Source organism: Felis catus, chromosome A2 (assembly GCF_018350175.1).
Source record: "Felis catus isolate Fca126 chromosome A2, F.catus_Fca126_mat1.0, whole genome shotgun sequence".
NCBI lineage: Eukaryota > Metazoa > Chordata > Mammalia > Carnivora > Felidae > Felis > Felis catus.
Genome location: NC_058369.1, coordinates 126,192,980 through 126,216,540, shown reverse-complemented (window position 1 = coordinate 126,216,540; position 23,561 = coordinate 126,192,980). Strand labels below are relative to the sequence as shown.

The 23,561-nt window shown below is 38.5% G+C and overlaps 1 protein-coding gene across 2 annotated transcripts in view; it reads left to right on the top strand.

Annotated features, from left to right (window-relative positions):
* Positions 1–5,840: 5,840 nt before the first annotated feature.
* The window catches only part of HERPUD2 (HERPUD family member 2), a 34,762-nt gene continuing 17,041 nt past the window's right edge, over positions 5,841–23,561 (top strand). The window contains exons 1-4 of one of the 2 annotated variants that reach the window (XM_023250498.2): positions 5,841–5,970; positions 15,986–16,063; positions 19,596–19,709; positions 21,734–21,888. In XM_023250498.2, the coding sequence (XP_023106266.1) occupies positions 19,611–19,709; positions 21,734–21,888 (254 nt within the window). In that variant the 5' untranslated portion in view covers positions 5,841–5,970; positions 15,986–16,063; positions 19,596–19,610. Of the gene's footprint in view, positions 5,971–6,418; positions 6,566–15,985; positions 16,064–19,595; positions 19,710–21,733; positions 21,889–23,561 lie in introns of those variants that run through there. The other variant, XM_019825684.3, reaches the window with a different exon arrangement.

Sequence of the window (23,561 nt, the reverse complement as noted above, 5' to 3'; positions counted from 1 at the left end):
CCCTGTGTCTGCAAGATCTAAAAGATTCTTCTATAGCTGTCATGGAAGCATTCTGGTCTTAGACTGACTTGAGCTGAGTTGAAAGACATGAGCTTGTCATTTTCTTTCTGTAAGTGCTATAGTGGACTCAGAAGAATCTGTCCCATACCATTGTCCTGATAGGTATCTTAACCGCCATAAGGGTCAAGTGCAGCAACACTTGGGCAATCCCTTGCTTCAGTTGGTGTGTCATCACATCTGACCACACATGATAGTTTATTGTAATGCCCTTATCTCATTTCCTATTGGGAGGAGCTCAGCCAAAGGGCATGACCAAAGCAATTCTTAAATTCTTTGTATGTTTATCTCCTGGGACCACTATTGATGCCAATTCTGTGTATCAGGGTGCAATCAAGAGAGAAGTCAAACAATGCTTTGAACACGGTAGGTAGGTTAAATATAAATAATTATTCCTTATAACAGGGAATTGGAATGATAAAAAGATGGTTAATAGGAGCAAAGAACATAGGAGAATCAGATACAGGGATCATCTAACTGCTCTTAGGCCTAAGACTGACCCTCATTAAAGAAATCCAAAGGAATCTACTCCTGAAATCATTACTGCAGTACATGCTAACTAATTTGGATGTAAATTATAAAAAAAAAATTAAAAAAAAAAAAAAGAAATCCGGTGAATATGGTTCATTTGAGGTCAGAAGAGTTCGCTGAGGGTGCAAGGTTGCCTAAAGAATGTGAGGGGCAACTTTTCCTCGAGGGTGTTGTACTGGTGGTGTTCCACTGTGAAACCACTTGTGAAGCTGCTCATGGGAGTTGCCTGCAAAGTTGCCCTGAAAGGGCTCCCGGAGAAGTTGCTCACGGGGGTCCCACACGGCACCGGCCTCCAGGCACCACCCAAACAAGGAGCTGCAGAAGCCATGTGTACTGTAAGAGCCTACCTAAAGGAAGATAGGACACTACACAGGTACAGAGATTTCTTCTTCCTCCAGTGTCCCTCCGGTGCCCTCTACTGACAAAGCTTAATTTCATGACAGCTAGAGAAGGAGAAATATTTATAGGGCCTATTACCACAAAACAGGCAGTGAGAAGATTTTTGGACTTTTGAGGCAAAAACGTGGTAATTGGCTCAATAATCCATTTCCTTTAACTGGAAAAACCTTACAAAGAGGACGGGATTTTATGGGGGCCCCTACAAATGGCCCCTTTGAGGAGCTGATAAAAACCATGGACTCTCCCTCTGGATAAATGCACATGTGTACATATGTGCACAGTTCTGTAGATGATTCAGGGTATATTTCTGAACTCAGATTAAGAGGTTAGGCCATGAGTACGGCCTAAGGACTATTCTCCAGGTTCAATTTAGTGATTATTCTTAACTTTATTTGAATGTAGAATAGCAAATGTAATATCCCCAAACTCAACTATATTTGCTTTTAGTAACAAAGATAAACATTTATTTAGAGAGAGAGAGAGAGAGATAGAGCCTGAGTGGGGGAGGGGCAGAGAGAGAAGGAGACACAGAATCCGAATCCGAAGCAGGTTACAGGCTCTGAGCTATCAGCGCAGAGCTGGATGCGGGGCTTGAACCCACAAACCATGAGACCTTGACCTGAGCCGAAGATGGATGCTTAGCCAACTGAGCTATGCAGGTGCCCCACAAAGATAAACATTTGTAAACATTTGAGAAATATAGCCAATAGTGTTAAGCATAGGTCTAATTTTGGGGGGTAGGTAAGTGGTGAAAGATTTCTGGGGAGAGAGAGAAAGGATGTCAGAGGAAAGGCAGGCAGTTGTAAAACAATCACAAGACTGTTACTGGGATTTGGACTTGGATGGTTGTATATAGAAGGAATGGGGTGTCTATCATGACCTGCTATGCTTTGGTAAAGTACATTATGGTAGCTGGCTTCCAATATGAGATGCATGGTCCTTCCCTCCTGGTCTTCATGCTTATATGTACTCTCCTCCCACCTTGACTCCGGTGGAGGAGGAAAAGTTGCCTAATGACAGATTATAGGAAGGCAGATTTTATTTCACTTATAATAACCATGGCTGTTTAACAACGGGTCATGCTGTCATGCTCCTTCTCCTTAGAAGGATTTAAGCCAAAGTTGGCTGATTGCCTTTCAGAGATGTGGTGATTCTGGCAGCACTTGGAACACTTATCTAGATAACCTCTAAGATGCTGTTCCTCAAAGCCTTCCCCTCCTGAATGTGTCTTGGTATGTGTGAATATCCTTAAATAAGAAAGCTCAGTGTAGTGGGAAGGGTCTGCATTATAGAAGAGTTAGAACTCTGTTTGGAGGTTACTAGCTGTGTGACTTTGGGTAAGACACTTAGGACTTCCGAGTTTCACTTTCCTTACTACCTCTCAGGGCTGTTCTGAGAACTCATTAGATGACACATCCCTCAAATCACCCATTTGGCATTTAATGCATGTGTGGTTTTCTTCCTTCCATTTTCTACGATATGATTTATAATCAAACATCTGGGACCAATTAAGATTTTGGAAGTGCAGTGTTGAAATGAGCTAATTTTCCCAGGCTTCAAGTATAGGATTTCATTGTTTTTAAACAATGAACTTGATTAAGATTTGATTAGATGCTTTGTAGCACAGAATCTTAAAAAAACTAAAAAAGACAAGTTTGGTGTAAGTAGAAATAGAAGGAATCAGAAACCAGATGGCCAACATCATCTTTGCAATTTGCAACTGCAAGATCATCACTTGACTAATGTCTTTCCTCTCAAGATTATATATATAAAAAATGCCCCAAAGCCAAAACACCCCAAACCATATTATTCAACATCATAAAATATTTTACCTTCCTGTAAGGTATTCCAAGTTTCAGTAAGAAAAACTCAGTAACAAGCACTTTATTTTGCTTAAATTTTTAGAATAAACTCGAATTTCACAAAATGAGTCAATATATGCTTTTCTAGCTATCCTCCTTCCCACTCCAAAGATGAAAAGGACTGGAAGTAAATAAATATTCCACAAGTACTGGAAATCAACTTTTATTATTTACAAATGATTTTCTTTAGATTTGTTTTACTTTGTTAACAAAGCTATCTCATGGGCAGAAATCACCCTGAACTACCGAATTAGCTACTAGGATTATGTGTACTGGATAGTTAATATTGTTAAAGTAGATTTAGCCTTAATACCACAAATCCTTTACTATCTATTAGCATCATACCCTTATGCATTCTCATTAGAGGCTGTCTATAAGCAATACACGGTAACTGAGAGGTGCAACTGCTCTTTCGTATTTCCATTTATTTGCAAAATGTACAGTGATCTAAATAGGCAGCTTAATGCTCATAGCAGCCTTTAAATAACTGCAATTTTCCATCTCCTCAATGCTAACGATTTTTCCTACCCCAAATTCCAAGGTCAACACTATCAATATTTTGGGGACCACCTTTTCATACATTGTTCTATACACGTATAACTTACTAAAAATGGGATCACATTCCTGTATCATTTATTATGGCCAAATTCAACAGCATCAAAAGCATTTCTAGGCACTTAATTCAGGTGGCTGTGAAATAAAAAAAAATAATTTTTGTCTTTATACCCATATATTTCAATCTCTGGAATGTTCATTACACGTTTAATTGTTTTTGTCCACACTGGCGAACCTTTGATGGATTCTGCTTTAAATAGTGGAATGCACATTCTGCCTTAGTATTAATAATTATTAATGTATATCTCTTTAAAAATGTACATTTCACAGTACCAAGTGAGATGACATTACTCTAAAGGATTCTTGGAAGTCTGAGTCACAAGCCTAAGTGACAAGAGCTGCAGGGTTAGGTGGTGGTGGTTGTGGAAACTTCCTGGCTTAAACAGGAATTGGACAAAAAAGAAGTCTTAGGGCAGACAGCTTAGGACTTCTGTGGTTGCACAATGATGCTATAAAGGATCTAGCCTCTTTTAATTGTTCTGCTCAGCCATCCTGGGAATGCAGGCCTCTGTTCTGTTCATTGCTTCATGACTGAACTATGGCTGTTGCACCTCCGGCATCACATTCCTTAAGCAAGAAAAACAGGTGCAGAACAGGGTGAACTCTGGCCTGTAGAACATGCCCCTCTAAAAGTTTTCCTGAAAAGGCCAGGAGCAACTTCAGCTTTCATATATATATTTTTATGTTTATTTATTTTTGAGAGAGAGAGAGAGAGAGAGACAGAGCATGAGCAGGGGAGGGGCAGAGAGAAAGGGACACACAGAATCTGAAGCAGGCTCCAGGCCCTGAGCTGTCAGCACAGAACCAGACTTGGGGCTCGAACTCATGAACTGAGAGATCATGACCTGAGCTGAAGTCAGACTCTCAACAGACTGAGCCGCCTGGACGCCCCTCAGCTTTTGTCTTATTGACTACAACTGTGTCAAACAGCTGCCCCTAGATGTAAAGGGGTCTGAAAAAGTATTTTTAGCTAGAATTAAGTGAAGTTTCTATTAGCATGACTAGATACTAGATCGAAAAAGACCAGGGTCTGCTGCAGAAAACCTGAGTTATAGCAAGCTGTCCTCAGCACATGACAAAAAATAAAGGGAACCTCACTCTTACTTCCCAAGAGCATCCAGAGGGCATGGCTAAGATATGGTCGATGTCCTACCACAAAGAAGGAGGTGAAAGAAGAGTGGGTTATAAGGGATCCTGCTGCATTAGCTATAGGGGGGAAGAATTTCCCCATGGTCAATAACTCAATGGTAGTTAACCTTCACTAACCCTTCTGAAGCCGAGAGGAAAGAAGACTTGCTCTCTATGTGTTTGCATTCTCAGGTAAGTGGAAGCCCATGAAAATGCACATCTAACTAACTTGCTGTCCTGACTCCTAAACCCATGCAGAAAACGGAGAGGAAGTCAGCTTTGGGCAGTGGACATAACCTTTGCGTTCTACGCCTAAACGGTAAAACACCCCCCACTGTACTAAACACACAGTAGGGGCTCCGTAAACACTTGCCAACTTCTGTTAAGACTAAGAGGAAAAAAGATGGAAATTGAGATTTGAGAGACTGTCATATGCCTGAACAGTATTAGATGGTTTACATACATAGCTCATTTGCTCATCAACACGCAGTTAGATAGCTTTTACTATGTAGACAACTAAACCGAGGCTCAGAAAGGATAGCCAGGGTCACACGGAAAGTAGAGGTAGACTTCAGGTTTAACTGAAAGCCCCTGCTCCTGATGCAGTGCTTCTAGTCAATGCTCCTAATGATCTCTCCTCCCGCCATAGCTCCTGGTACCCTGCTTTTCAGACAGGAGACACCGGAAATTTTGAGAAGTTTGATTCGACATCTGGAAGGGCACTAACTTTTGCAGACAACTCCTAGGACGGAAGAACGCTTCTCAAATCTTCAGGGTGTGGTCAAAACAGGATGTGCTAGCGCCAGCTCGGCTAGTGGCGAGGCGCGAGTGCGCTGCGGGACGGAACCCAGCGATTGGTCAGGCCAGGTGGACTCCAAAAACTAGCGGCTTCGGGGCAACCCGGAACTCGGCCCGCGGTACCCGGGGCGGCGGGGGCGCGGCGGGCGGTAGCTGCTGGACAGAGAGGGCCGCGCGCCGGGGCGGGCCGCGCGTGACGCACTTCCGTCCTGCGTCTTCCGGCTTAAAGGGGAGCTAGACCTTCCTCATAACAACAACAAAACCAGCGCGCTCGCGCGGGGCGCCGCGGTTTCTAGTCCCCGCCCTCCCGCCACCTGCAGCAGCCTTGACCGCGCCCGGCCCTGCGCCGCCGCGCAGCTGTGTCCTGCCCGAGGGGTCAGCCTGAGAGCGGGCCGCGCCCTTTGGCCAACTTCTCCAGCGGCCACCGCGCCACCTCGCGAGACCCTGGGCCGTGCCGTGGCCGCCGTCGAGCAGCAGGAAGGGAGCGGCCGCTGCGGAGGACGCCCGGCAGGACTGTGCTGCCGGCGGCCCTGCCCGGGCTCGAAGGGCGACGGTGGCGGGCCCCGCGGCCTTCTTTCAGGTACTCCTGCCCCGGCTGGTCGCATTGAGCGGCTCGGCCCCTTCTCTGGCCCGCGTGGCAGGGCCGTCGCTTAGGGGCCTTGTTGCGTTTCAGCTTGGGGGTCGCGGCGGGGGCGGGGCGGTGACTCTCTCCGTTATCATCAATTTTTCTCTCTTCCTCCCGGCCTCCCTTCGCAGTCCGGAGCCCGGCGGAGCCCGGACCTGGCGGGGAAAGCTGCACCCACGGCCGGGCCCCCCAGACCCCGCCGCCGCCACCGCCGCCACTGTCCATCATCCTTGGTACCGGCAATGGCCTTTGTATCACCCGATGCACTTGTGACTGTCTTGGACACGGAATATTAAGAACCTACTTGCCGCCCTCCCCATACCAGTCGCGCCGGCAGTTACCACCTCGGCCCATTTGGGCTTAAGTACTGCTCCTCTTGACTCTGTTCAACTTTGGGGGCACCATGGACCAAAGTGGGATGGAGATTCCTGTGACCCTCATCATTAAAGCACCGAATCAGAAATACAGTGATCAGACTATTAGCTGCTTCTTGAACTGGACCGTGGGGAAACTAAAAACGCATCTGTCTAACGTGTACCCTAGCAAACCAGTAAGTGTCTAAAAGCTGGGCGCAGCTGCTCTGGCCAGCAACTTTCCGTGCCATGCACTCCAGTCTCTCTGTTCATTCCCTGCCCTCTTGAATCAAGTAGGTCTCTTGCTAGACTACGAAGTATTTTGAGTTCTGAAGTGTATGTGTGTCCCTTGAGTGTTTCCCAACCATCATTAATATCTTCCTCCTGAGATTCAGTTAATTAGTGAGAGTACTGTGTACAAAAATATAAAAGGACATAAGAATTGACAGGCATAAAAAAGGACCATTTTCATTGGACATAAGTCATCGGCCTAGTATAGGAGTGACAGATGGACCCTAAAAAGAAAAGATAAACACTGCAACCCATATAAAAGCTTTTATTGCTTTCCTTAGGCGTTTAGGCTTCTAGAAGTACAGAAATAGGGCAGTTACTGCAAAAACAGGAGGCTTAGAAAAACAACTCAGTTGGCGTTATCTATGTTTGTCAGTACTTTTTGATACAAATATTTTTAGTAGGGGAAATGAAAACCCTGAGGTATTTAAGTACTTGGAACAAGCTAGTAGGAACTCTCATTTATTCAGATCTTTTGTTTGAAAATTAAGATTTATATAGGGGGTGACAATTTGTTTTAAAATTTTCTGCATTACAGAACATTTCCTATTGCATATGATTCATTTTACACGTTTTCAAAGTGGAAAATAGCTTTTCAGAATAGTCAGAATTGAAAGTCATAGACTTCCATAGTGTTGTTCATAACATAGGATGAATACCATTCCTAAATATATATGCTGCAATTTGTGTTTATGTGAGATCTTTATATTGTATGATTAAACCAAAAGGGGCTTGGTTGCACGGTGATAGACCAAGAGGTATCGCTTTTCAAAAGGTATCTAAGAGTGTGAAACCCATTTGCCTTACCTGCACACAGGAGAAGCCAGCTTTTGGCAGGAGTTCTGCCCTCCTAGTACTAATCTCCAGTGCCCACATGGATCATTTGGCTGCTGGAGGACAGATCAGTTGCAAACTTTCCTACACCCCCCTGCCCCTAACCCACCTGCTTCTTGGGCACACACTTCCAGAGCCTGTACAAAATGACATGCAGCCAATTAATTACCTGTGGCAAACCTGACTTTTCTACTCTTCCAGAAAGTCGTCTCTTAAGAGAACTGTAAAAACTGGAGTTTATTTCTATGTTAATGAGAGTGGGTGGAGCTGGGGGTGAGGACCATGTGTTTGTTGTCTTAGAATGTCACTGAAAACTTCCTGTGGTTATTAGATTTGACAGGCTTACATTCTAATTTATTGATCACATGACGACTGATTTGAAGCATCTGTTTAATGACCAACTGTTTAATGATACCCCCTAAGTAGTCCTCAACATAGGATTGGGGACTAAAAGTTAACTTTGTAAGACGGTTACAAAGGACAGAGGACATTTTGTAATAGAGACAATATTATTATTTAAATATTATGGGGGAAGTTTGGGTTCTTATGACCACCCACAATGACTACTTAACACTGATGCTGTGTTTACCGAAACACAGAATCTCAAGCGCTATTTGGTGTTTAACAGAGATTATTTCTTATGCCTGATTTCTTTGTACATCTGATCTGCCTGGTGGTGGTGGGTGACTTGGAATCCAAGTAGGATTCCAGTGTCTTGTAGAAGCAGGTGTTCCCTGGTAAGAAGTAGAAAAGTTGATGGCTCTGATAGATCTGATGAGCCAAGGGTAGGTGGAGGGCCTTGGTCCCTGTGGGCACTGGCTTCTAGGAAAATAAATAGGAGCTACTAGAGTAAGAAGAATGGAAATTTGAATTTGTCCTTTTAGGATGTCTAAAAGGATAGGTCACATGTCTACTGCTGTTAATAGAATTCTAGCCAAACTGCAATAGTGTGTTAAGTCTTAAGATTCTAGCTTTATGGTCAGATATTGACTTGACTTAATCACAGATAATCTCCACCTGGATATTTTAATTCAATTCTCTGTTCTTCAGTAAGCTCAGAGCAAATATCCTCCTTCCCACCAAAGCATACTTTCTTGGGCTTCATTTATTTATTTAATTAGGATTTTATTGGCCTGGCATTTGGATGTCTATATGCTAAGCATGAAGGTGGTGATGGTTCCTTTGCTGTTATGAAGCTCAAGTCTAGTGGGGTATACAGATATGTAAGTAAAAAACTGTAATATAATGTGACTAGTGTTACACAAGCGGGAGGTACTGAATGGTGTAGGAGCAGAGGGAGGGAGTGGTCAACTCTGAAGTGTAGGTAAGGGAATGTGTAGCTTTTTAAGAAAACGTTCACAGGGACATTTTTTGCAAAGAGTTGATAACAGTTTAAAACAGTTTTTTTTTTTTTTAACGTTTTTATTCATTTTTGGAGGGACAGAGAGAGACAGTGCGAGTGAGGGAGGGGCAGAGGGAGACACAGAATCTGAAGCAGGCTTGAAGCTGTCAGCCCAGAGCCCAATGCAGGGCTTGAACCCACAAACCACGAGATCATGACCTGAGCAGAAGGCCGCTTAACTGACTGAGCCGCCCACGCACCTCAAGAGTTGATAACAGTTTTAAGCAGACAAGATGATACCTGTTTTGTTTTTTTTTTTTAAACCCTGTTATTTCAGAGGTAACATTGCTCTGATGATTCTAAATGTAATATAGTACTATATATGAAGATTACAGATTCATAATGGGCTAAAAAGGGGAAGGTGCTTTCCAGTTAGGAAGTAAGGCAGTTGCCATGTTTATGTACAACTTTACAGTGTCATCACTAAAAACCTCAAATGTGGAATTGAAGGCTTTTGGAGTTTTGTTTAACTTTGAATGGTATTGATAATTGGTTTAGGACCTGGTTTAGGAACTGGAAAATACCATCGGTTCAAGCTGATAGTGTATATAGATAATTGTCAATCATGTTCTAATGTGACATTTCTCTTTATGACTTTAGATTATCAGATCCTGAAATTGGCCTGTAGTGTGAAATTATTCTGTAATTTAGGTAACTGCCATTGGGGTGTGAAGATGCCTGTCAAGAAGGCCACTTTTACTTGAGTAGTTTCAGACTTTGATCTAGTTTAGACTTATTTTCTAGAGATGTAAATATCAAAATGGTTGGACTTAATGTTATTCAGAGAATGGACTATCCTAGAGAAAACTTAAAAAGTAAGAATCTCTAAGTCTGATTAGGCAACCTTCTCATTATCTCTTTCTTTCTCTCCTCTCACATACAAACAATAACTAAGATGGACCTGATTCAGTCTTAAGGCAAACCTTTCTGGGGCTTGTACGCCGAGGCTCTCCTTTTTTCAGTCTTGAGGGCAAATACCTGTTGAACGTGTAGATTTCCTTTATCTTGGTGCTTTATACTGTTAAACTAAGGCAGTCAGTTTCATTGCTTAGGTCTTCTAGCTCTCCTGCTCAGCTGGGGAGGTTTGTTGTGCTTTTTTCAAACTGTTACTCTGCTCTGCAATTCTGTTGGAATTAAAGAAATAGGAACAGAACCAGTTGTATAAGTTCTGCTCTGAGAATATGACATTCTGTAACCAAACTGCCTATAGTTCAGATGGAAGTATTACTTTCATTAGCAGTGGAAATAGCTTATGTAATATAATTTGAGGTTTATATCTGTTTCAGTTTTGTGATTCTTTATGACCTTCCTCAGGTCATTTTTAAAACTTACTCACTTAACCATCTCAGAACTGTTGACTTAAAGGAGCTTTAATCCATATACATAAATAATTTTTGTTTTATAAGACTTGTCTTTAAAATCTTACTGCATGTGTTTAAGAGGGTTTCATGTCACCTAGCAATATAGTTCATATTTTTAAAACACTTCAAACAAAAGATAATAAATTGAATGTGAAGATTGATGAAAAGTTAAAAGTTTTGAATGAGTGCTAACTATTTAACTCCTTTGTAGCCTTTTTCCTAATGTGTTTTTGGGGAAATAACAGTACTGTGTTTTGTTTAGTCATGCATCAGTCTTTTGTTTTTAATAGTTTTTTAAAATTTATTTATTTTGAGATAGAGAGCATGAGCAGGGGAGGGGCAGAGAGAGAGGGAGAGAGTCCCATATCTTCCCTAAAATTTATCAAAAATATGTGCTGTCAGTGCAGAGTCTGATGGGGAGCTCCATGTCATGAACCGTGAGATCATGACCTGAGCTGAAACCAAGAGTCAGATGCTTAACCGACTGGGCCACCCAGATGCCCCTCATGCATAAGGCTTTTTAAAATAGAATTTTTCTAGAACTTTTAGTTTAAGTTTTTCTCCTTTATATGACAGATAGTGATTTGATGGTCTCAAATGCGTTTATTTAACCGTCATATTTGGTGCTGAAATTTTAAACTTCCATTTACTAAGTGGTTGCCATGTGTACTAGGCATTCTACTAGGCACTTTATATGTTTTATCACATTTATTCTTCATAGACGCCTTATAAGATAAGTTTTATTATTAGCTCTATTTTATAGATAAGGAAACTGAGGCTTGGTGATTTTTTTTCCCAAGGTCATAGAATTCCTTAAGTGGCAGAACTGGAATTTGAACCCAGGTTGGTCTGACTTTCAAGCCTCAGCACTTAACTATTATAATTTACATTGTATATGATGGTTATGTGTAATAAGATGAAGAAAGGCTTTTAAGGATCTGGCCATCTTAGTTTTTATATACTTGCAAATTGAAAAGAAGTAAGTGAACTGTAAAAGGAGATGTATGCGTTTAGATGGTGTGTCATTTAAAGGCTATAAATGAATGGATAATAACACAGCCTTAATTCTGTTCTGATGTATGTCATCTTAGTGTGTGATTCTGTTTATTTTGATACATTTTAGGGAAGATACGGGAACTTGGCATCTTAAAAGACTTCAAAGCACATTGTTTTGCTTTATCTTTTCACATTCTTGCTTGTCTGTTTGAACCATAGCAGTCAGGTATTGTGGCATTCTGATTTGCAAGTGGCCTATAAGTGGAAACAGCTAAGCAGGGAATGTCCCTTTGGAGTTCCAGAGAAAATTACTTTTTAAGCTCCTGAATGCTGGTTTTGTATACTGTTGTTGCACAGAGATAAAGGGTGGAGGCAGTTTGGGTAAACCAAGCTTCCATTTTACAGTATTTCTGAATTCTCTGGAGCTATAAATTGGGTGAATTCAGTGGCAGTGGGAGGAAGATATGTCACAGTACAAATTCAGAGAATTCATTTTCCACAAATGTGAAGGTCCCACCTCTGGGAACCACCTCTTTAAAGCTATTGGACACTTGTGACTGAACTATATTATATGTAAGTACTGAAATACTAATTATGACCACTTTCAAAGGACTTGGGTTATAGTTCTTTGAACTAACATATAAGATGAAGATTTTTTTACTAAGCTATTTGATTATGTTGATGTTAGATATACTAAACATGATTTTTTTTAAGCCATGCATATTGAGAGACCTATTTCTTCATGTAAAAAATTTAGTCTTTTGATACCAACTAGGTGATTTTCTAGAAATATGAAACTGTTGTTGGCCTTTTAGCTTATCTGTCAGACTCTTGTGAATATTTTAGGGATCAGGGGTACATAGAATTAAATTTTTTTAATGTTTATTTTTGAGAGAGAAAGAGAGACAGAGAGCATGAGTGGGGAAGGAGGAGCGAGAAAGGGGGACACAGAATCTGAAGCAGGCTCCAGGCTCTGAGCTGTCAGCACAGGAGCCGGATGTGGGGCTTGAACCCACATACTGCAAAATCACAACCTGAGCCAAAGGTGGACACTTAACTGACTGAGCCACCCAGTTGCCCCAGGGATACATAGAATTTTATCTCTTTCTGATATCTGATTGAACATTAAAAAGTCAGATACTTTAGATAGTATATGTAAGCCCTGTAGAAAACAAATATCCTCAGTTTATGATTTTTACATATTATACTAGTAGGTGAGCTTTCCTCACCATGTTTTTTAGTAATGTCTGTTAAGTGGATGGCAAAATTTTTTGGGCTAGCTAGTTAAGCAGGTATTTATTTGGCGTGGCATAGTTCTGCCTTTGGGCTCCTCAGAGTACCATCAGGATGTTTCCAACTTGGTAATTTAGCTGTTTCTGCTCTACCATATAACACCAGGTACCATACATATTTCCCTGGACTTCGTCTGCTATTGAACAGTGGAGGCAGTGAAAATAGCATATCTGATAGGGATTGCTGCCTATTATTGGATGTAGCATATGAGCAATGGGAAGAATGATGGTAGTGTTAACATAAATGGTCAAGTATATTTAGATGTATCTGTGTAGCCAGTATGTTAACAGTAGACTTTTAATTGACAATTTAATCAGTACTTTGTTTTAGATTTACCAATCTTGAGTCTTATGGATTTTTATATTGAAAGGGTACCATGTAATATTTTTTTTAATTGAGAGAAAAATGAACTTCTATTGTGTCAAGCTACTGAGATTATGGGGTTTGTTATAGCAGCTAGCATTACTTACCCTAAATAATACAGAAATGGATTTTTAATCAAGGTAAAAGGTACTGTTATTAGCAGGTCTGGAGAAAAAAAATTGTATCACTTTTATAAGTGAAATTGAATTTGAATTGAGATCTCAAAATTTCTATTTTTCCTGATACTGTAGTCTGTAATCCAAAATGGCTAATTGAAAGCTCAGTTGATTATTGGGTTGTTACTATGTCTAACTACTGGTTTTCCAGATATCTAAATTAATTCACTAATATTTAAAGTGAAGAGGCAATTTTTTTTAGTGATATAGAAAAAATTTTCAGATCATCTCACCTAAGTTAGGCACATGAAAATTTCTTTTTTTCTGTTTTCAATCCCAGTAAAATTAAAGAATTCCTTTCTCTTTTTAAAATTTCTGATTTTTTGAAGGCATTTGAATAATTTCAAGCAACAATTTTTTAATTGAGATATAATTCACATAGTATAAAAATTGCTCTGTACCATGTACAACTCAGTGATTTTTAGTAATTCACAAAGTTGTGCAGTTGTTACCACTATCTAATTCCAGAACATTTTCGTTACCTCAAAAAAGGAAACTTACACCCCCTAGTAGTCACTCTCCGTTCTCTGTTCCCTCATTCCTTGTAACTACTGATCTACTTTCTGTCTCTGTAAGATTTGCCTATTCTGGATATTTCATATAAATGGAATCATAGTATATGTGGTCTTTTTTTGTCTGGCTCCTTTCACTTAGCCTAATGTTTACAAGGTTCACTCACATTATATAGCATGTATCAATTCTTCATTACTTTTAGGGGCCAACTAATATTTATTATATGTATATTTCATGTTTGTTCATTTATCAATTGATGGGCATTTGAGTTGTTTCCAGTTTTTGGCTATTATGACTAATGTTGTTATGGATATTCTTAGGCATGTGGACATGGTTTCAGTTCTCTTTGGTATATACCTCGGAATGGAACGGGGTATATCCTGAATCATCAGGCAACTCTTTGTTTAACTCTGAGGAAGTGCCAAACTTTTTCACAGAGGCTGTTGCATTTTACATTCCTATCAGTGTGAGAGTTCTCCAAAGTTTCTCTACATCCTCATCCGTGCTTGTTTTTGCTTCAGTGTACTTTATGGGAGGGTACTGTGTAATTTTGTTATTTTATGTATTCTGCCTTTTTGAAAATTGATATTCCCTTGCTGTGAAAAGATAAAAGTTTATTTGAAGTTGACCAAATTAATATTTATTTTGTTGATTGTGGTAACATTGTGGTTATTTGAAAAAAAAAACCCAAAAATCTGTTCCAGAAACATACTGTTTTTACGGGTGGAAAGAAATGATGTGTGATATTTGCTTTGAAACTCTTTTCCCTCAAAAAGGCAGTGGGGGATAGATGAAACAAGAATAGCAAAGTATTGATAATTATTGGAGTTGAATATTTGGGAAGTTTTGATGATGATAACTGGGGGTTCATTTTGTTCTCTCTACCTTGTGTGTGTTTGAGAATTTTCATAGTGAAGTAAAAAATTCATAAGACTGATGTCCTTTGTGCAGAATGATGATATGACATAGAAGTATCTATTGAATGTTTGGACTGGTGGAAAAATGATAGCTTATGATGGCTGTAGTCTTTGTCAAAGAAACTTTAGCTTCCAGCTGAATTAATAAATGCATTATGGAAACTTGTATTATAGAATTCATTTAGTTCAAGGGTTAAATCAATTATTATCTACTTAGCTTTAACTTATGTTATTTATATAATTTAGTATTTATTCCTCACTCAGTATTTAAATGTATTGATTGAAGTTTCAAGATTTGTGATATGTATTTTTTTTTTTAAACCTTCTGTATTCTGTTTGGTTGTTGATATACAGGAATTTGAACTTGTGCCTTTTAGGAATGGCACACTCAAAAATACAGGAGAAGCTAGATTATGTCTAACAGCTAAATATCTTGGAAAGACAGTTATACCTTTCCCTTCATCTTTGGTACCTAAGAACCCCTGAACCACAGATCTTACTTATTCAGTATGACAGGTTCTATTATGGTTATTTTTATTATAAGACCCTTTTTTAGTAGCCATGTTGAATATATATGTTTTGCTTGAAAATTGTTATAGTTGTTTGGATTTGGCATATTTACCAATTGTTGATATGGCTAATATTTAATTGTTTTAATAGAATTCATGGAACCTTTGCCTGTTTTCTGGGGAGGTCTTATGGGGACTGTACATAAATGCTTTGATTTTAAATACTTTAATGCTAGCATTGTGAGCACTTAGCAGATTTATCATACGTACAAAATAAGGCAGAGACAACCAGAACTTATTTCCTATTCTTGGTTGCATATGGAGATGGCAGCTGAATCTCCATGCACTTGAGTTATTTTTCTTTAGTCTTGTGTTTTTGAAAAATATATAGAGGTATTTGTGAGAGTGGCAGGAATAATAAAAACTAGAATAGTTATCATGTAAAACTGTAAATCCAAATGGCTCTTGAATTAAAACCAATAAATTGTTCTGTATGATGTTAGTAAATAAGGAAATAAATCTTATGTATCCTTTTAGATTAAAAATACTGACAAAACAATACAGACTAATTGTGGTGACCTTGAAGGTATATCCCATTGTTAACTATTACTGCTAGAAGGCCAACCACCTTCTTATTTACAGTCTTGAAGGCCTTTAATGATAGTCACACATGCATTGCATTATGGCCGAAAGGCAAACTTCCAATTTACCTTTTTTTCCTTATCTTTTAAAACATTGTTAATTACCTGTATTTTATTGTACCCACAATAGGTAGACTACCATTTGCTGAGCTCTTAATGTCTTATGTCGAATTTGGAAAAAATAATTTTAAGTTATGTCAGTTTTCTGCTTATCTGTGCCTAAAGGGAGTTTTACTTTACTCACATTTAGGCATGTTATTCCCAATTTCCAATTTGTATAATTAGAAAAAGTTGAAATCTTTTCTTTGTCCCATTTCTTAGTTGACGAAGGATCAAAGATTGGTGTATTCGGGCAGACTGCTTCCCGATCATCTGCAGCTGAAAGACATTCTCAGAAAAGTAAGCTTTTCTACAACTGTTTGATACCAGATACATTCAGAGTGAGAGGAGATATGTTCTGAAGCTTTACTGATATTTAGCTGGTTCAGTTTTTAGATACTTAAAATCAACCCTTTTGGGGAGCATAACAGGTAAACTTGAACTAGAAAGTAAAGAACATAATGATAGATTCTAATTAGTTTAGGTAAACAGTTTTGTATATCCATCTGATGGCTAAATCTAAAATAGGATTATATGTTTGTGTTCAGGTATTTGTCATATTAGAAAGCAGTATTGACTTATCAGTAGTGCGGGAGTAGTGTTCAAGTAGTGGTGAAGGATTTTCATTGATAATCTCTTCTCTCTTAAATCCCCTTTTGACCAAACTGCATGATATTTTAATACAAGTTGCTTGAGGTAGGAATTTAATTTCAGGACAGGAGATGAAAGGAAGTACAATTGGCCCATCGATTAGCAAACTTTGAATGCTAGTGCTCAGAGCTAAAATATATTTCAAAGTAATTTTTTGACAATCAGCTTAAATGCTAGTAATTTTTTAACTTTATTATTATTATTTTATTTTTTGAGAGAGCACAAACAGGGCAGGGGCAGAGAGAGAGGGAGACAAAGAATCCAAAGCAGGCTCCAGGCTCTGAGCTGTCAGCACAGAGCCCAATGGGGGGCTCGAACCCATGAACACGAGATCATGACCTGAGCTGAAGTCAGATACTCAACCTACTAAGCCACTCAGGCACCCCTGAATGCTAGTAATTTTAATGGCAGCTCGTCTTAGCTCATGTTCATTTGTGGAATTTATACTTTCATAACTTTTCTGCATTTGAGATGCTGCTTTTTGTTTGTGATTTGAGCAGAATCATACATAATTTTTGTGTTTCACAAACTTAACTTTTTGACTTAACTCTTAATGTTCTTTTGGATAACCCTAATCTGATTTAGAAGGTCTATGTCCTCTCCTGTATGCTTATGATCATCTGTGGGAAACTTTAAAAAATCTTATACTGGTATGTTCCTTTTGTTTAGATAGTTGAAATTTTAACTTTGCCAGTGTGACTTCTTGCTGTAATTTTCATTTTAATCATGTAGTTTCAGGTTGACAAAGTGGTTTAATAACCTCTCCTCCCTGGCCCCCCTCAAAAATAGTGGAATTTGTGGCAGATTTTTTGCCTCTCTCGCTGATAGATTTTTTTTTTTTTTTTTTTTTTTAATGTTAAGCTCTGTGCCCCAATCTGGGGCTTGCATTCATCATTCTGAGATCAAGAGTCACATGCTCTACCTACTGAGCCAGCCAGGTGCCCTAGACTTGAATTTTTGGAGCAGTTTTAGGTTCACAGCACAGTTGAGCAGAAGGCATAGAGACTTCCCATATGCCTCCTGTCTTTCCACATGCAGAGGCTACCCCACTAACAAAATTCTGCATCAGAGTGGTATATTTGTTACAATTGACATTGTGCACAGTATCTTACACTGATGAAGCATTATCATCAAAAGTCCATAGTTTACATTAGGGTTCACTCTTGGTGGTGTGCATACAATCTGTGGGTTTTTACAAATGTGTAGTGACATGTATCCATCATTATAGTATCCTAAAGAATAGTTTCACTACCCTGGAAATCCTCTGTGCTCCACCTGTTCATTTTCCCTCTTGTGTTTATGCTTAAAAACGTTTCTGCCATATGCTCTTTGAAATACACATTTTTGGGGTACCTGGGTAGCTCAGTTGGTTAAGTGTCCGACTCTTGATTTTGGCTCAGGTCTTGATCTCATGGTTTGTGAGATTGAACCCCACGTTGGGTTCTGCGCTGGTGGAATGGAGCCTGCTTGGGATTCTCTCTCTTCCTCTTTTTCTGCTCCTCCCCTGTTGGTGTGCCCATCCATGTGCGTGCACACCCTCTCTTCTCAAAATAAATAAACTAAAAAAAATACAAATTTATTTATTATTTTTAAACCAAGGATGGCTAGACTTGGCATGTGAATACCTTTTAGAAGGTTTTTGCTTCCAGAAATGATTTCTGACCAGAAGAGTTCAAATAAAAATGCTTCAGTTCAACGACTGTTGTACCCCCATAGAAAATGTTTTGAACAGTATGTTTATATTTTGAATAGATCTTTAAAGCGTTTTTGTTAAAGTCAGTGTATTTGCTTTTATTCAGATAGGTCCTGCCATTAGTTTTACTTGTTTAGTTATAAAATGTTTTGCAGAAATATTTCTCCCAAAGGTGAACGAAAATTGTTACTTGTGACTTATATGACCTTTGAAACTAGGTTTCTAAGGATAAACATCTTTTTTTTTTTTTTTTTAAGGATAAACATCTTATACTTGGATGCCTTTTAGTATTCTGCATTCCAAAGCTAAGAAGACATTGTAAATCAGGCGTGCTTTCTACCTACTTTGCTAGGCACATCTCATGTCATGCTGTCTCCGGGGATGCCTTTTCCCTAGCATTCCAATCCCGTTAACTCCTTTCTCTAAACTCCTCAAGCAATTGCAATTCGTGCTTCTCAGTTTTGTGCCAAAGACTGTTTTATATATTCCCTAATTGTGCTCTGATATGCTAGTCTGATCTCTTAACAGTTTGTGAGCCTCTTTAGGGGAGGGGCTGACTCTTAGCCTTTTTTGGATTCACCTCAGAATTAAGCCGAATTCTGGGTTTATGTGAGATAGTTGATAAATTTTTAGTTTCTGGTAGCTTTGTTTCTCTTTCTCACAACTGGGCATCTTTCTTTTCTTCCTGGCCCCTTTTCTTTATTCATCATTCTCTGGTTTTCTTTTCTGTCTTTAAATTGCTGAGCCATCCTTTGCTCTGCCCTCCTTTATTTTCTTTCCTTTCTCTATCTTCTATCCTAGCTTTATGTCTGACTATAAATATACTCATGAAATCAATAAGCTTAAATGCCAATCCTAATCAATATTAGAATATTTTCCTTTAGTCATAGTTGTAGGTTTATGGAAACACATGGAATATGTAAGGAATATAGTTCAGATATACCCTTTCAATCTGTGTATAATTGTTATAGGTAAAACTAGTTTTTGAATTAAAAAAAAAAACAAACTATACATTACCTTGCTAGGATTAAGGCATATGAGAGCATGGTGAAATTGAGTTTCTTGTAATGGAAATATTTTCAATACTCAAAAGTTTGTAGGCCTCAGCTTCAATGTGACTATTACATAGTTTTGGTACTAAGGTGCTAGGTGTTTTTATGTTGAAGTAATAGATTGCATTGATGCAACTTTACAGCACTTCTTGCTTCAAGATTCCTTGATATACAAAGTAATCATTTGTTCATATAGCAGGTACTGAGTAGTTAGACCATTTTCTAGGCATGGAGAATATATTGAATTCAGAAGGGTGTTAGTACCAAATACTGAAATGGTAAATGTACCTTCAAGTGGCAAAAATTTACTACTAATAAAATGGCTGTGCTAGAAAGGAACTTAAAATTTGAGTTAAATATTTCAGCTTAGCTATTGACTTTTTGAACTAAACATTTTCCAATACTACCCTTTAAATGTAATCTTCTTTAATTTTAGCAAGATGAGTATCATATGGTTCATCTAGTGTGTACTTCTCGGACTCCTCCCAGTTCTCCAAAATCCAGCACCACTAGAGAAAGTCATGAAGCGTTGGCATCCAGCAGCAATTCTGTGAGTTGTTTTGGGAGGAGTAAATGTTGAAATTTTCTGATTATCCTTTTAAGTGAAAAACAGAACGATTGGAGCTTGTGCATTGTGAGACTGTGTTTTGAACAGCTTGAGTTAGGCATCTAAACTTTGTTTTTAGAGATCCAGTGTAGAGTATTACTCCTTGAAGCTTGTTCTCCATGAGTTATAATTTGTGTATAGACTGAAGATCCAATCTTCAAGGTTTTAATTACTAAAATACTCAGAAAACAGAGTGATGATATGGTTATATAATTTAAAATGTAAGACCAGTACAGTTTCAAAAATACTAAAGGTACTTGATATACTGTATTATATTCAAGGTTCATTAAATTATTTAAACTTTAAGTATGCTAAATCATCTTCAAGTAGATTGCTCAAGAATTTTGTTTTTTAAAATGACTGGATTTGGGCATGCATTTCAATGTCAGGAAAAAAAAATTCTTATTCAATTCTTTCAGACTTGGGTATTCATTTTTCCCTTCTTATTTTTCATCTGACTAAAATTGTTTTGGAATTTTTTTTTAATAGTTGAACTTTTCAACCTAGTCATACTCTACCAGTTGAAAGACAAATCCTTTATGTTAAATTATTTTTGGTTTCCCATTATTTTATATGACACCTTTGATGATGAGAGAAAATGATTGGATGAGTGGAAGTTTGCTTTAAATTTCATGGGCAGGGAACTTACATACTCTGCCAAGTATACTTTCCTTCTTGTTAAGAGTTTAGCCAAAACTTTAAGGAGGGGATGGATCGCAGAGGTGGTAACTAGTTGGAGGATCTTTCAGTAATTACTAGTTAACTGCCTCTTTAAGAAAATAGATCCTTAAGCATGGCCTTAGTGGTAAGTATATTCTAGTACTAGCTGTGGGAATTTAGCTTACATTAAACTGAGATACAGTTTGTCAACAAAGGCCAAGGGGTCTTCATATGTTTCCTACCTTTCATGAGAAGGGACAAAACATTGGCATTGGCACAGAATCTTTGGACGCAGTTGTGTTGCTTCAGTTTTTGTTCAGAAAGACCCCTTTCAACTTGTCATGTGGTTCCTCAGCCATGATTTCATGTCATGAGTATGTATATTCAGTTTTTTCAAGGTGTGTTAGGAAAATCTGAAAAGTATTAAGGGAAACTTAAGTTGAATTCTCCTTTTTTTTATGGCTGAGAAATTTCAGTGGGATTTGAGAATGTCTTAAAAATCTAGTCATGAAAGAGTTAATAAGGTCAGAAATCATTAGTTCTAGCAAAATTAGGCTGTGCTGCCAAATGGCTATGCCTTTCTCCTATGATTTTTTTAAACTGAGTATCATATGATGCTGGTCCATTTAGTGAGCAATCTTGACAAAAAGGAAGCCTTTACCAGTTTATGCCCCTAAGAATCACACTCTCTCGTAAGATATTTGACGCTGTTTTATGTGGAATAACCTCTTAAAGAAAGCTTTGTTAGTTTTGCAAAAAGACCAGTGTCCTTAGGACCTTTTACGTGGCAGGACTTAGAAAGGTAGACATATAAAAAGACATTCAATAGGAAGGCAGTACAGGTAAAATACAATTTTAATGAGCTTGGAAGGATGTTAAAATTATATTGTCTCCAGCTATTTAAAGTGGGAGAACTACAATTTATATCAAATGTAATTGTGTTTTACATTTACGTAAAACTTGTGACACACTTTTCAAAAGGTAAATTGGGGTCATCTTCAAGGGGTCATATTTTTTAAAGTTATTGAATTTGGGAGTTAATAACATCATCAGAACATGAGAATTTTAAAATCTTAATTGGTATCTTGTTCATTCTTTGAAAAAACGTGTTTGTTGATTTTCTGAACTCTTAATCTCATCAGAATTAAAATATCAACCTATTATGGGCACATGATTCAAGTCAGTATATTTCTAAAATTCACTTTTTGCAGAGGTATTTCATAAATACATATTTAGCAATGTGTCTCGAATCTCATGATTGCAATGAATTAAATCTCCTTGGAAAAATAATTACATTTTTGTTGTAGAATTCAGATCAGTCAGGATCAACAACTCCATCATCCAGTCAAGAAACCTTGTCTTTATCTGCCAGTTCTTCCTCGGAAGGATTGAGGCAACGTACCCTTCCACAAGCACAAACCGACCCAGCACAGACTCATCAGTTCCCATATGTAATGCAAGGGTGAGTGAAATCGTAGCGGTGGGGCTCTTAAAAATCTGTTACTCCTGTCTTTCTTGGTAGCCCCTTTGCAATAACCAAACTACACTGGAAATTTGTTCATAGTCTTCCTTAAACATTTTGAGAATTAGGGAGTTAAATAGAGTGGTGCTTTTGAAAGCTGGCAATACATCAGAATCATCTAGGGCAGTGCTTTTCAGACTTTTTTTTTTTTTAACGTTTATTTATTTTTGAGACAGAGAGAGACAGAGCATGAACAGGGGAGGGGCAGAGAGAGAGGGAGACACAGAATCTGAAACAGGCTCCAGGCTCCGAGCTGTCAGCACAGAGCCCGACGCGGGGCTCGAACTTAACAGACCGTGAGATCATGCCCTGAGCCAAAGTCGGACGCTTAACCGACCAAGCCACCCAGGCGCCCCCAGACTTTAATGTTTGTGCTAATCACCTGGGGATCTTGTTAAGCTGCAGGTCTGATTCAGTAGGTCTGATGGGCCTGAGATTCTGTAGTTCCAACAAGCTCCCAGGTGATATTGATGCTTCTCATGCTTTGAATAGCAAGGATCTAGGTAACTAAAACAGTTTCTTCTTTTTTTTTTTTTTTAACCCAATGTCACTGTAGATCTACTCAAATTAGCCTTCTGGGAAGCAGATGGGTGAGTGAGGATGTTCTTGGAAGAGTAGAAGGCCCCGTAATCTGTTCTTAAAAAGTTCCACAGGTGTTTCTGATCAGCTAGGCTTGGTAACATCTGAGGTAGGGTAAAACTGTGATGTGTTAATAAAGACATACTAACCATTGTCTGTTATCTAGAGTCTTTGTTAGAGTTTATGCAAGAAGCTTGCGTATGGCTACCTTATATTTAGCAATTGTAGCAGGCCTCTTGGATTAGGCAGTTATAGGGGGGAAATGCAGCCAACAGCCACAGCACATCCTTCAGACAGCTCAGAGAGTAGGATCACGGAGAATGTGGTTTGGACCTGGCTTATATATGAAACCAGGGTACTTTACTGGGGTGCTCTTGAAGTAAAGGAAACGTGAGTAATAGGTTATTGAGATCGTTTTGTGTTGCGTATCATGCTGTGGGATGCAGTGTGTGGCAGTGCTCCAGACCCACGATTGTGAAGCTAGAAGAAATAGGGAAATGGCTGGGACCTCAGAATGGTAGTATAAATGACATAACCAAGGAGTACTTTTTACTTAGAACTTTAGACTTAATTCCATTCTTTTTCTTTTGTATTGAGTTATATTTGATGTAAAACATTATATGAATTTAAGGTGTATAGCAAAACTTAATTCTTAATGTTGAAAATCAAAGCTGAGTATATAGCAAAATGTAAGAAACTCATTGTGTCACATTTCTTTTTTTTTAAATATAATTTATTATCAAATTGGTTTCCATACAACACCCAGTGCTCATCCCAACGCATTGTGTCACATTTCTTGAATGTGAAGCTTTTTCTCTGAAAGTAAGTGTTTTTAGATAAGGCTAATGGTAGACTTTTATGAAGCACCGATGAAACTATTTTTGTTTTTAGAAAACGATTACTGCAAAACAAAACTTAGTTACTTGTAAAAAGCAATGTTCTCAGGGTTTACGTTATGGAATGGTAGCTTAGAATATTTTCTATCTTATGACAGTAATTCATTTCCTGTCTTTTTTTGCAGAGTAAAACAGTTT